Below are 14,506 nucleotides of genomic sequence, written 5' to 3'. Positions count from 1 at the left end.
TATCAAGGTTATCCATGATGTTTCTTCAATACTGGGATCGTTTTATTTGGAGTTTTTAAACAAACGCTTATAATAATGGTGCAACATATGATTAAATAGAACTTTGCACTTTTATAAGTATTTTATAAAATGCGTTTCTTAATCCATTTTATAACAAAAATTATTCTAAGGTTACTAAGTTAAGTGAACTATGGTGAGGTATTTGTTTATAAAACGGACCCTGAGTATACCTAGAAATTCTAGGCTGTGTTTTCATACCTTGTAGATTGTCCCCATAGTCTGTTTCTAACACATTCACCTGTAAACGACATTATCTCAGTGAATACTTTAGCTACCGAGTTCCAACTTTTAATGCTGAAAAGTTTAATATCAATAGCATCTAAGTCAAATGTTTTACTTTGTTTCCAAAATTAAAACTGATTGGTCTTCTTTCTTGACACATTGATGGACTTACAGTTAGTGGTAAAACTGTTTAAGATGAAGTAAGAATAAACAATACATTTATCATGTTTTAAATTGATTAGAAGGCTGATTTGGTAGAACCTTTCCAGCTCTAATACTACGTAAGTTTCACAGAAATTTATAATCAAAATACTAATAATATTTAAAAAGCAAATCTGAGAGTATTTATCTTTTTCACTCATTATTATTGCAATAGAATACTTCAAAAATTATAGGCGGTAGTTCAATAAACATATTTCAGATCAAATCGTAAAGAAAACACGAAACCAAAGAACAACAAATTGAAACAAATTACTAGATATCTAACGTCAAAGAAACAGTTAATGATTGCTTAAAAAACTTCAAACTTCTGACAAGAAATAAATGTCCCATTCTCTTTGAAATCTTTCAAGGAGTTTATGTTTGACCTACAACCTCGAGCTAATGTTAAACAAGCATTCACTCTTTCAATTTGTAAACTCCTTCTTCTATATAACATCAAAGTTGAACAAGTCCTTGAAGATGAACTACTGTTTACTAATGTCAATTTCTGACAGTTTCTGATTCATTTTTGCTGTTTCCTTCAAAAAACTGCTTTAATTGTTTATAAATTTGAGATCCATTTTTTTATCAATTTGAATTAACTCTTTAAGTTAGTAGTCAGGGGGGATCTGGGGTCTAAGTTTGATAGTTTATTCTCTTGTTAAATTAAAAGTTATTTAGTTACTTAATTCAGTGAAGTTTCTTAACAATACTGAAATTTCAATTACCTAAATCAGGAACCTAAAACAAATACTAAACTTTAGGTCTGATGCTTTATCTACAATTTTTAAATTACAAAAGTCTCAAGGTTATTATGTGAACAGCATAATATACCACAGACTACTGAAATTATTTCCATTTTGGAATAACAAATTTTTCCAGATTGCCCAGAAAGATTACACAGTCTTCCAACGTGATTAGAGAGAATGACTTTTATCATTCTTTTAATGGCATCATTTAACAAGCTTCCACCAATAGTGGATACAGTACAAGTCTGAAAAAAGAATCAAGTTGAATTAAATTAGCAAATAATTGAATTATATATATTACGTTTACTAGTGTAACATTTTTCAAAGATTTTGAGGTAGCACATATGATTACGCTTTGACAATTCTAAAGCCTAGTTTATTTTATTTCTTTTATCATGTTTAGCATCCATGGCTCTACAGTTATGTGGTTTGGATGGGTTTCCATAATACCATTTTCTTACTAACATATGATATTATTGAAGAATTTAAGCAACTTTTTATAACTGGATGCCTTTCCTCGCGTTAACATGTTTTGCGGATAAGAACTGAGCAATTTTATTGTGATACTACCACTAGTAGGATTACCATTCAAAGTTTACAAACTCCTCAATTAAATTGGGGGCTTTATCTCAAATTTTACCTTCTCCTAGGTATTTTACCCCAGCTAAAGAACCTCACCAGGCTCAATATAGGAACAGTTAAACATCATGACTAGGACTAGGGTTAGGGTATATTTATAAAACATATAGTTTACGCATCACTCATTTATTACATGAAATATAAAATAAACCATGAAATTGTGAAAAATATTTTTGTTAAACATGGAAAATAAACTACTCACTAATGTTCTTTTTATTGATCGATCTTTTAGCTGCTCTTTCAAATCATTAACATCATTGATATTGGAAAGGGGAAAGTGAATGTCAATTGGCAACTTATCGTCATTTTGCAACTGAGGTGTATTTATTTGTCGCATAATAGATTGCAGCATTGCAGAATGAATCTTTGGAGTTTCATTTATTTCTTCAAGAGTTGTTAATAACCTTTATATCATATACATGTATATTATATTTAAAAAGTTTAGTTTCGTACTCTACAGTTTATTACATAATACAGTCACAGGTTCATAAATTCAATTTCAAAATCTAAGTTGTAATCTTACAATTACATTAATTTAAATTACTTCAGTCTTTGTTTTTTTAAATTATTAATCATGGAACTCAGTGACTTTAAAAAACAAGCTTACATGAGTTTATCAAATTTCATACCTGAGCTGCTGTTTCCATTTTACTTTTTGACTTACTGGGTAACATATCAAGTTGTATTATATTAGGCTGATGATAAGAGGTAATGAAATGTGTTATGTGTTTTAATACAGGGATATTATGAGACAAAGATGAGCTTAAGCTTGATTGTATTGCCCTTAAGTGTTCAGGTGGTGTTGGTTTTGTAACCATAGAGATGCTTATATTTCTGAAACAACAAAATAACAAAATAGGTATAAATGTACTAGATTTGGCAACTATACTCACATTTAAAGCTATCCGCAACCAGTCAATTAAAGAACCAAGAACCACACCTGCCGTCAATTAAAAAACTCCGAAAATATGAAGATTTAAAGATAACAAAAACCGTTCTGTAATACTATTTTATTTATTTATATTTCTTTGGTGTCTGATGATCTTAGATAAAAAATTAAGAACATTATAGATCTAATTTTTTTGCGTAATCAATCTGTTTTCTTGATAACTATCTTCAATTTTATCATCAACAACATCGTTTTCATGGTCAAAAGAATGTTTTCTTTTTCTAAACAAAAGAGGCTATTATTTTTAACTGTTATCATAAATTAAACTAAAAATATTTATTAATTGATTTTATTATTAAAACAATAGCCAGCAAGCTGAAAATAACTTGTATGAAAAATCTTAAAATGATCTTTAAATCAGAAAACAAATCTTTTACAGTTAAAAATGGATTTAAAAAATTAATTCATATTTACATTTATTTTAATTCTGAACATGAGTAAAACAAATTATACTTGAATTCTCTAACCTAATTTTTTGTGTTTCCAAATTTCTATAGTTATTATAATCATCTATGTCATATTCAACATTAGATATATCTTCAGCCCGTTTTGTTTTTTCATATGCACTTTTAAGAGTGCCTAGAACAAATTATATTTTGTGTACATTTCATCGATAACGTGCAATGTCCGTAAAATGTTTTATACGTCAATAGTTAAGTATTATGCTCTAAACAATTTTTAATTTTTTTTTTTTTGCCAACATGAGGACCACTCTAAATTATACATGGCAAAAATATTTCAGGAATGGGAGAAAAGAGTGCTCTCCTTTCTACCATTTCCAAATCATTTTGTCGATGACTAATCCAGAGTCCCTCAAGGAGTTCTAAAAATCTTGTTAAGAGAGAAAGATAGGATTTCAGAGAAGGAACTCTAAAAACAACAACATTGCTTACCTGCAGTTCCGAGAATTCGTACTTTGTATAAAAGCCAGTGTTCTTCTGGGTTACTGCATATTTTTTTGAGATTTGACACTTTACTTGCTGCTTTTACTGGTGGATAGAAAAAATTGAATTTAGTTTTATATTTAATTAAACTTTTGACATTAATATCGCAACTAAACTTATCAAAGAAGAAACTTTTTTGTATTACATAACTTTTAATATATATATATATATATATATATATATATATATATATATATATATATATATATATATATATATTAGAAAAATTTGAAATAATGACACATGTAAAGCCAAGAATGTTTATTAAATAAAAAATTAGAATTAATATCTAAATGTAGACAAGAAAAAAAGTTTCTTTTGAAATACAATAAAAATAAGTAAACCTGTAAATTAATGACAGCTCCCATTAAATTTTTTTTATAATGGCTTTCAATCGTGATAACATATACCAAATGTGTGCCAAATCACAGAAGTTGAGATATTTATGACATGTCTTAACTCCTATTAATATATATTTATATATTAGAAATGATACCATGATTAAATTCTGACAAATGATAATGTAAATGGTGACATCATGATTATCATCGCACAATTGTGTTTCATACAAATTGTTAACATGTTTTATCAGATTATCTGACAGGTTCTGAAAATAATTTAATTTGTATACAACAATCATTATAGTGAGTACATAAATTATACAAAAATAGAAAATACATAAAATGTAAAAAACTTCCTATAAATAAATCTATATATAAGTGCATAAATTAAATTCACAACATTTTAAACCGCTATCAGTCGCTACCCAGCAAACCTGACACTCTAGTCCCGCGCCGTATTTATGGAATACAACAAAAATTTGATGATGCCAAGTGGCTCAAAATTCTACCGTGCTAAATTCTTATTTGGTTCGAATACATGAGTTTTATATTTAATCAACTCGATTTCAAATCGGTTTCACTTTTTTTAACAGTTTCAACAGGTTCCTTATCAAATGAAAAAAAAAATTTTAGAATAATGATACAAAGAACATAACATTATACCAATGTTATATGATTCCATTTCCTTAGTTGGCTATTATGGGTTAAGAACAATTAAACCTATGAAATTCTTGGAGCAACAAAGTGAAACATAATACCGCGTTTCAGGGGCATCAATCTTGAAAACCAATAGAGTATACAGCTTTTTTTCGATTCACTGGTAAAAACCGTTACTTTTTATAAAATTAGAGTCAGTATAAGTAAGCACTCAGCGTAATCTAAACATTTTAAAAGAGCGTGGTTGTTTGAACAGGTATGTTAAACAAGTTCTCTTTGATAGCCTGAGGTGCTTTTCATCTATATAATAAAATATCTGTATAAAAGCAAGGGAAAGAAATAACTTTATGGGGTGCTTTCCTTCACATTTTTTCTTTTTACCTGTTTTACTGTTCGCACGTACATTTCACAACCAAAAAAGGTTACTTTTCTCTGAAACTAAACTTCGTTGTAATTCAATTAAAAATTAAATTCAAAGAAATTCTGGCTGTTATTGATTTTCACGATTTAATAATACTTTTAAGAACAGGATCTTTAGACTATTGTTGTTTTCTTAAGAATGAACCTCGCATTTAATAAATAATGTATTGTTAATAATATAATTATCTTTTGTTAGTTTCTCATGAGAAATAAATAAAGTTAAACCCCAATCAGTATGTTCATTTTGAAGCGGCTTTTACAAACGCATTTGATGAACTTGACGATGAAAATGGATATGCCCAAGGTTACCTTTTCTCACATTGGTCTAGAACGGAAAGTGTAACTTTTGAAAAAGTCCATTCCAACAAGTTATCATACTCTCCTTTCATTAATTGAAAGAAAAGAGAAAGAAAGCTGCCTATTGCCTCACCACGATCATTTATATAAACAACCAGGCGCATTTTATAACCAAAATTTCCTGAAAAAATTAGTTGTTGTGGAGCTATCTGGAGTCAATTGCAATTGATGTTTTTTTAAAGGTACTGTGAAAGTCCCTTATCAACCATGTAAACTAATTGAGACTACCATCGTTTTTAATAGAACTTGTTCTTTCTGTCAAAGATAACGCATCATTTACCTGGCGCTCAACTGTATCCTAAAAAGCAATATTTTGATCTAAATTCTGCTCCTCATGATCTCCGCTATTAATCTTCTTAATCACTAAATAAATAGGATTCTTTATGGAAGAATCAAGATGACATCACATTCCTTCTTTACTCCCTACAAACAGATCATGTTCAGAAAAGCTGTACGATAATACAGCTCAATTGGTCAATAGAATAGTTGAAATAGTTTTAAAAGATGGCATTTTATTTTTCACTTAAAAATTGCACAGATTTTTCTTTTTCTTATTTACAATTCTTCAACGTGAATCAGTATAATCGTTGCTAAAAACAGTTTGACACTCGGAAACTTTTTGTAGTTTCGAATGACTTTTGCACGAACAGCCATAATTAAAAGACTACATTTGATATACAAATACTTAATACAACCTATAAACAATTATAAGCAATGGAGTGATAGCAAATAGTGATTCATCAAAAAATAACTTTTTTTTAGATTATCATTATATGTGTTAATTAAAAGTCGTTAACCTTGCACTTATTCCTACACTTACATGGTGAAACTATTGATTTTCTGAAATGATAGTTTTCTCTAAATGTGCGCCGATTTTTTAAATATTCACAAACTCGAACTGTACATGGACATTCGTTTTCAACATGAAAACCCATCTTTAGTTGAAAAAAATTTATCTTAAATATACAACGTTTAAAAAATATACGGACTTTTTAACTCAAAGATTACTCGATGTACCGAAAGTCCGAACAAATGAACTGTGAATAAAAACTTAGTTTCTTGTTCTTATTATAAAGTAAAGTTGACAAAAGTATGAAAAAAAGTTTCGTTGCAAACTATAATAACGCAAAACTAAAACATCGAAGTAATAAATTAAACCAAAAAATTGAGTCATAAATAAAAAAAAATGGTAAACTTTGTAATTAAAATATATTCCACGCTCTCCTTACACTCTCCCCTAAAAACCCTTCAGCTGTTAAATAAATCTAGCATCTATCTTGTACCAAGAGCAATGAGTTGTAAATAATTTTGTCAAAGACTCTTTCCCAAATGGGTTTTGGATTTTATTTCAGGCATTGTATAAAATTCAAGCAAACCATGCATTACAATGAGGTTCAAATAGATGCAAATCTGTTAAACTAGCTGGCCACGTCGTTTAATTTTATTTTTTTCTTGCATTGATGGTTTGACTAAGCAAGCTGTTGGGCTAGAGCCTCATCTTATTAAAACTGCTTTCATCAGTTCTTTAGTTCGACCAATACTTTCAACTTTGCCCTATTACTCTATGTATATTGTTTTTTTGTCTATTCATAATTTTCATCCTCCATTAAAGATTACATTTCAATGTATGGCCTTTGTTCTTTTTCTGTATTGTTAAGACTGCTAGGAAATTTGACCACTCGGTAAAAAGTTAAACTTATCACCATAAAGTTATGAAAATTTAAGGTATGTTCATCTTGTCAGTAGCCTTATTTTCCATCTTCTTTCAAAACATTATTATTAGTTTTGTTAAAGTAATGAGTGCTTAGAAAATAAAAGTTTGTTTGATTTTTTTTTTAGATTTAAAAAGCAAATTCTTTTTAATTTTTTTTTTTGAAAATTAAAATTTTAATGCATAATTTTAAACAAGTGCCAGCGAAAAAATAGTTCCACGCTGTTTCACGTTCAATTTTAGTGAAACAAAACCACTAAACTATAGCCAAATAGACCCTGTAGTATTTGCTACAACCTCCCGCTCCTTAAGAAGATTTTTTAAATAGATTCATGCTTAGTTTTGTTGAATGAAATACCCACCCCTCCCTTTTCAATTTAAAAACAGTTTTTGGACGTTTTTGTAATAATACACAACTTAGTATTTACTTTTTATTTTGAGAACAGTGGCGGCGCTAGGCATCGGCGACGTCGGTGACTGCCGACGGCCTTGCGCTAGAGGGGTCCTCACAAAAATTTATTTAAATTTTACATATATATTAATTATAACTAATGATATTTTCGCATTTCTTATTTTGCTTTGCTGTACAAAAAAAATGTTTATTAGTCGGTTTCATCCGATTAATTACTTCGACATTAAATAAACATCATTTTCTAAGTATCAAACTTATTCTAGATGCTTCTGATAACATAAAAAAATTTTAAACATTATTGATCATTTTTAAGCCAAATTGCTACGCTGTCGATCAGAAAATTGCAATCGAGAAAAATCTGCATATGGTAAAGAAACATAATAATTTGAGTTTGAATTATGTTCACTAATTTTACCGTAAGTTTTTTTTATTTATTTTGTTAAACTATATATTACTACACGTGTAACTTGAAGATAAAATTTTATTTGAACACACTTTTTAGTTTATTTTTAGTTAATTCTACTGTTTTTTGTTTTAGTAATAACATAAATAGAGAATTTTGTGAGGTTAAATAAAATCAGTTTATTATAATTATCATTATTTTTTTTTTTTTTGGGATAACTAAGCTAGATCAGTTGTGATGAGTTTATTTTATTTCTCTAAAAGTAAAATATTTTTTTATGATTACCATTATAGAACTTAAAGTTGATAAAATAGAAAAAAGAACGAGAGTACAGCGAGCGCAATGGGATCTATTGATAGATTTTTTGGAGGCGAATCCAGAACTAATAACCGGCTATTTCATAGAATTGCAAGCTAAGGATGAGAATAGAAAGCCGCCTAGATTAGTTGGAAGTACCATGTGAAAACCAAGGCTCAGAAATTGAGAAGGTATCAGTGCTAAACGGGAGGTGGTCCGCAATCGATAGAACCTCTTTCAAGAACAGAAGAAAGATTAATAGAGTTAATAGGCTAGACAGCGGTAGAAGGAGACGAAGTTAGAGAAGTTGTATTAGTAAAAAATACAGTAAACTCTACAGAGCCAATTAGTAATCCTCTTTCTGAATTACTGCCTGCTGTTTAAATACCATCTACATCCACTGCATTAGAAAACATTAACTTATCAAAAAAGAAAAAAAGAAACCCGCAAAAAAAAAAATGAACAGAATCGACTGAAAATATTTCGAAAAGAAACAATGAGCATTTTGTCAAAATAACAATAATTTACAGCTCTTAGCGAACAATTCTAGGGATATGTCTCTATCACTTGCACAAATTGCATCATCATCACAGAAAGTTTTACAGAATTGCAGAACGCAGCAGAAAAGTTTTAAAAATAGTTTTTTATAATATAATAAGTTAAGATGTTTTTATTATTGAAAAAGTTTTTAATACTGTCCTTTATTTTCAACTTACTTTCTTTGCAGATTTCAAAATTATTTAATCATGCATAATATATGTAGGTAAAAAAAAGCTCAATATAAATAAATGTAACTAAATTTAACAAATCCTTTTGTTTACAATTTCTCGGATACATGCATAATAAAAACAACATTACTTTTTCAAAACGTATTATTGGTAGTATTGACCTATAGGGTAACGTTGCCAATATTGTACCCCCTAAGACAAAACTAAAAAATGTAGTCAATCTACTGAGTGGAAACATGGATTTTCATTTGAATTTCATAATTTAGGGATTGTTTGTTGTAAAGACGTTAAAAAAACTCAAAATGTAAAAAGCGTTAAGTCTCGAAGAATCAAATTAAAAAAATAGCGCTAAGAGTACAATTAAGGAAACTAGATCCTTAATTGTACCGTTGTAATCCAATATTGTACCACTTTCTTGATTTCAATTACTTTACAACTTTGCAAATATTTTATGATTTTAGATTTAAGGGATTTAAAAAACTGATTAAAAGGAATGGTTTTTATAAAATCAGCAATTAGAAATATTCTGATATAACATAACATAACACCTAACTGCCCGTAATGTAATGAAATGAAGTTTTTTATTTAATAAACTCTATGCAACTTGAACTTTTTTTTCTTCTGGAAATTGCCAAAAACAGGTATCACCACATATGGCACAATTTTTATTTAAGTTGTATGTTTACCAATGGGTTAGCTAAGATTAGAATAGAGGAGGAAGGTAGGTATTAAAGATAATTATACTAAATAATGTAAAAAATATATACTATATCTGTTTTAAAAGCAACCACACTAAATATTGTAAAATAAAATACATAAAAACATTATTTTTGGCAAAAGTTTTAGATATATTGTATCTGTTTTTGATAAGCACCTGCACAGCCAACATGACACCAGCCTTGACATATTGGTAAAACTGAACTAGAGAGTGCATCTTTTTAAGGACTGCTTGTCAATACAAGAGTTATACTAATATTTTTATTTTTTGTTTAAGTGGTGAAGTTCTTATTGTAAGTATGGATATTTTTCTAATTGGAATCTCAAAAGGAATTTGTTAAACTTTACAAGCGTTTTTTAGCGGTCAGAATGGTTGCGTCGGTACAATTTAGGACATGCCTTGAGGTACAAATTACGCAACTAATCTGATATACAGTTAATTAAAAAATTTGACAACTAAAAATAAGATATTTTAAATTCTAGGTATTTATTTTGAATTTAGATAAATTATGCTTTAACTTAAATACACTGAACAAATCATATCTTCTGCTTTTTTTAGTGAAATATGCTTAGCCATAAAAAACTAAAATAAGAAATCTCCAATAACAAACCAACAAGAGCTTACTCTGGCCTTAATGAAGTTGGATGACAAAAAAAAACAGTTGATTCCTTAATTTCATTCAGCAAAGATAAAAAATAAGTTAAAAAATTTCTTGTGGGTTGTAAAAATAACGAGTTATGTTAAAAGTACAATATAGGCATCGGTACAATATTAGCAACCTTACCCTAATGATATTTCGGATTCACCTGTCTTCATTTAAAACATCATTTTGAAAATAATGTTCTCTACGTACCATAATAAAGTCTCCATTTTATGGAATTAAATTATTTTTAACGCATATATTCTGTACATATAATCTGCGCCTAATGCTAGAATCGAATTTGTTAAAATGTTCTAGAAACGAATTGTTAAAAAACTGCTTATAATTGATGAAATATTATTTTTTAGAACCGAACGCATTTAGAATAGAATGAAACGATCGATTTAAGCATTTTTCTGCAGTTATTGTGTATAATTACAATCTGTTATTAAAATAAAAACGAAGTAAGTCAATATTACAAGCTGTTTTAAACAAAATTTAACTTATTTAATTAATTACAGAAGTAAATTAAAAATTTTCTGCTTCATTTATGACTATCTTGACCTAAAGTTAGTACCATAAAAAAATAATTAAAATCAAAACTTAAAATTCATGCAAGTACCTCACTATTATTTTCTTCATCAGTCGAAACATATGTCCAAAATCTTGTCTGGAAAACCAACGAGAGACAAAGATATAGGAAGAATATGGGAATCTGGTGCATTAAAAAGAAAAAGAAAGTCTGAAATGGAGAAATTAAACCAAGCTATGAGTTACAGTATGATAAAACTTCTTTAGAAACCCGTTTCAACCGTTACTGCTCCAGAGTCCTCTGATGAGTCTCTTGGTAAAGTTTCTTTGGTTTCTGAAAAGAACAAGCTTCAAAGTTGAATGTATCAGTTGTGACCCAAGAGCTTGAACGCAAAAAAGAGTTGGAAAGTGTTAAGATTTGTGACTCAGTATATCAAGAGCGAGCAATTCATTTACGCAATTCCTTTATAAACTTTGATGTGGGAAAATGGACATTTTCAATAACGGACTCTCAGTGTCATGATTTAGTTCAAACAGTCTCTATCAAAATTTGTGATAAAAGTTACCCTAAAGACGCAAATAACAGACATTTTTCTAAATTTAATTTTACACGAAAATTGATTAACGGCGAAATTGAACACCGCAGATGATTAGTTTATTCCTTGTCTAAAGATAAAGTTTATTGCTTTCCTTGTAGACTTTTTTCACATACGCAGACTCAGAAGGTAAAAAAAGGATGTTGTGATCGGAAAAATCTGAGTCGGATTTTGCATAGATATGAAAAAAATCAAGAACACTAGGAGTGCATGGTTGAATGGATGGAGTATTATAAAAGAATCAAGCACGGAAAAAAAATAGATGAAGAAAACGAGAGATAGATTATAAAATCTCAAAAATGTTGGTATAATTGGTTTGAAAGATTGATAGATATAATAAACATTTTAGCCTCACAAAATCTGGCATTTAGAAGTCATCGCGAATCACTTAACCTGGACAATAGCAGAAACGGTGGTAAATTTATAGACTTATTTAAGTTGTTATCCAAGTATGATCTAACGCTAAGGGAGCACTTGCAACGAATTAATGAAAACAAATTGTCAAATATTATCTAAAACAGTTACTGATGAAATTAAACACTGAGTTAAACAAGCAAATTACTATGCCTTTTTGCTTGATTGCACCAGAGATGCAAGTCGTGTTGAACGAATGCCAATAATATTAAGATTTTGCTATTCCTCGACTAAAGCAATAGAGGAACATTTTTCTAGTTTTATTGCCGTTACGGAAACTACAAGAGAATAATTAGAAAGTTCTTTATTACAAGAACTAGAGAGTCTGGATATTGAAAGTTGCCGAAGACAGGGATATCATCATGACGCTAATATGGTTGGCATGAAAAAAGGTGTCACAACAAGAACACTCAACCTCATTCCAAGAGCATTCGTCATACCGTCCGATGTCATAGTTGGAATTTATTTTTAATTGATACAGCTAATTCTTCTTCAACGGCTATAACATTTTTTTGGCTTTATTAACAAAATCCGTGCTCTTCTCGAAGTTAAGATGCGTTGGGATCTTACAAAAACTAAATTGAAAATAGCACTAAAACCTTTCAGAGACATGATGGGAGAGTAGAATAGGAGCAGTAAAAGCTATACTGTTGCAATATCATGATGCTGTCAAATGCGTGAATAACTTGAAAAATAAAACGGACGATTCTGAAACTCTAAGCGACTGAAAAGCAGTTTTGGATGAAATGTTAACTTTTGAATTTATTGTTGTTATACACAAGTTGTATGGATTTTATTGCATGTAAGTAATATAAGTAAACTATGGCAATCGATTCAAGTGACCTTAAAGGTCGCTGTTGATCCTTTACGCTCATTTTGTACTTGGATTCAAGAATTCAGTGATAATAGATTTCAGAAAAGAGTTGCAGATGCTTGATTATTAGTGGAAAAAAGCGCTAACAAAATTGAGCCACAATTTAAAGAAAAAGGAATGGCAAGAAAAAAGGAATGCTTGATTATGAACACACGGATAAACCTATACAATTTGTTGAGACACAGTACAAAATTATTTTCTTCAACACAATGGTAGACGCAGTCATAGTCAACACTGAATGTCAATTCAAAGCGCTTAATGAATATTTTGATCGTTTTGGTTTTATTTATGATATCAATAATTTGAAATTTTTGCCAATAGAGGACCTGCTCAAGAATTGTAATGATTTAGGTACAATACTTCAGGAAGGTGAAAACCACGACATAGATCCTTTCGAAGTTTATGAAAAACTGCAAATTTTATAATCCACTTTACTAAAAAGTATAAATGATACAAAACACTTTTAGAAAATAATTTTCAAGAAATATATCCAAATCTTTACATTACAATCAAAATCATGCTCACAATTCCAGTAAGTACAGCTTTTGCTGAGAGAAGCTTTTCAAAGTTAAAACTAATTAAGACCTGCTTAAGAAGCATGATGAGCCAAGAAAGACTATCTGCATTAACCGTTTTGTCCATTGAAGCTAAAATAGCTGCTGGTGTTAGTTATGACACAATTTTGAAAAGACTCATTGAGGCTAAAAGCCGAAAAGTATACCTTTTTTAATTTGTGTTTATTCGTGTAGTTTTTGTTCTTAATTAATATCATAATTAACAATAAAACTCATATGCGAGTCCTAAATTTTACTCTAATTTATAGTGAAAATTTGTATTTAAATATAAAGAGCAAATAACTGTGAATACTTATATAAAAGTTAAGTGATAAATATGTTTAAAATAATTAACAATAACAGTTCTGTCAAGTGTTTATATTTTTCAATAAAATATAGTGCTGAATAAAAATGAAAGACAGGAGATTAGGCCAAATCGAGAGTTGCCTTCATTAGTTTTTTTGTTGTTTTTTACTTAAAAGGTCCTCGCAATCCTAACTTCGCCGACGCCCACGATTGGCTAAGCGCCGCCGCTGGGTGATAAAGAAATTAAGCTATAAACGTGAAATAAAAAGGTTGAATCTATTTTTTAAAACTTGCAAGTTTGAAGCAGATTATAAAGTACTTCCTGAAATTTTTTTCGTATTTATCAAAACATCCGAAAAGATAAAATAAAGATAAAATAGGTGACCTAAATTGAATTGTGCAGATTTTTATTTCGAAATTGAAAATAAGCTTAAAAAATATTCTAGAAACTATGAAAATTTTTTAAAGTACAAAAATAATTGACTAGGAAAAAATGTGTCTTCTTATCCTAGACCAGGAAGACCAATTAAGGAATAGAGAGATCTTTGTGAAAGATTTAAAAGAGCAAAGATTTCAGATTTAGTTAATGAACACCATTTAGCTCTATCCCTTGTTGCATGAAAGAGTGCTAAAGCAGCAAAAGAAAAAGATTTAGCTTAAGAGAGACTTTCTGTAAGAATCAGGCAAAAATACAACTTTTTTAGAGTGACCCTCTTCAAAATTGCTAATTTTTTAATATGTTGTTGCTATTCATACTGGAAGCTCAGTTCCAAAATTTTTTTA

The 14,506-nt window shown here is 29.2% G+C and overlaps 2 protein-coding genes across 2 annotated transcripts; both read right to left on the bottom strand.

The window, feature by feature from the left end:
- Positions 1-1,270: 1,270 nt before the first annotated feature.
- Positions 1,271-2,223, bottom strand: LOC149887297 (uncharacterized). The gene is made up of 2 exons (XM_090091501.1): positions 2,074-2,223; positions 1,271-1,477 (listed from the first exon to the last, which is right to left on the bottom strand). The coding sequence occupies exons 1-2, from the start codon at positions 2,221-2,223 to the stop codon at positions 1,271-1,273; spliced, it is 357 nt and encodes a 118-aa protein (XP_089947627.1).
- On the bottom strand, positions 1,982-4,911 carry LOC149887296 (uncharacterized). Its single transcript, XM_090091117.1, has 5 exons — positions 4,769-4,911; positions 3,714-3,809; positions 3,288-3,399; positions 2,958-3,041; positions 1,982-2,705 (listed from the first exon to the last, which is right to left on the bottom strand). Exons 1-5 carry the CDS (start codon positions 4,785-4,787, stop codon positions 2,495-2,497), a joined length of 522 nt encoding a protein of 173 aa, XP_089947243.1. The 5' UTR covers positions 4,788-4,911; the 3' UTR covers positions 1,982-2,494.
- Positions 4,912-14,506: the final 9,595 nt, after the last annotated feature.

This window comes from Hydra viridissima, unplaced genomic scaffold (assembly GCF_058129835.1).
Source record: "Hydra viridissima isolate aposymbiotic clone 2 unplaced genomic scaffold, HvirCarnegie_v1 scaffold_6, whole genome shotgun sequence".
Lineage (NCBI taxonomy): Eukaryota > Metazoa > Cnidaria > Hydrozoa > Anthoathecata > Hydridae > Hydra > Hydra viridissima.
Note: the sequence above shows the minus strand (reverse complement) of the source record. Positions and strands in the feature narration are given on the sequence as shown.

What these genes read in the sequence shown, in the direction of transcription:
- LOC149887297 (XM_090091501.1), bottom strand. Translation starts at nt 2,223, where the DNA reads ATGCTGCAATCTATTATGCGACAAATAAATACACCTCAGTTGCAAAAT. An exon ending in GATCAATAAAAAGAACATTA is followed by an intron (nt 1,478 to 2,073) that starts GTGAGTAGTTTA and finishes TTCTTTTTTCAG; the next exon opens with ACTTGTACTGTATCCACTAT.
- LOC149887296 (XM_090091117.1), bottom strand. An exon ending in ACGAATTCTCGGAACTGCAG is followed by an intron (nt 3,400 to 3,713) that starts GTAAGCAATGTT and finishes AATTTGTTCTAG; the next exon opens with GCACTCTTAAAAGTGCATAT. An exon ending in TTGGAAACACAAAAAATTAG is followed by an intron (nt 3,042 to 3,287) that starts GTTAGAGAATTC and finishes TCTTTTGTTTAG; the next exon opens with AAAAAGAAAACATTCTTTTG.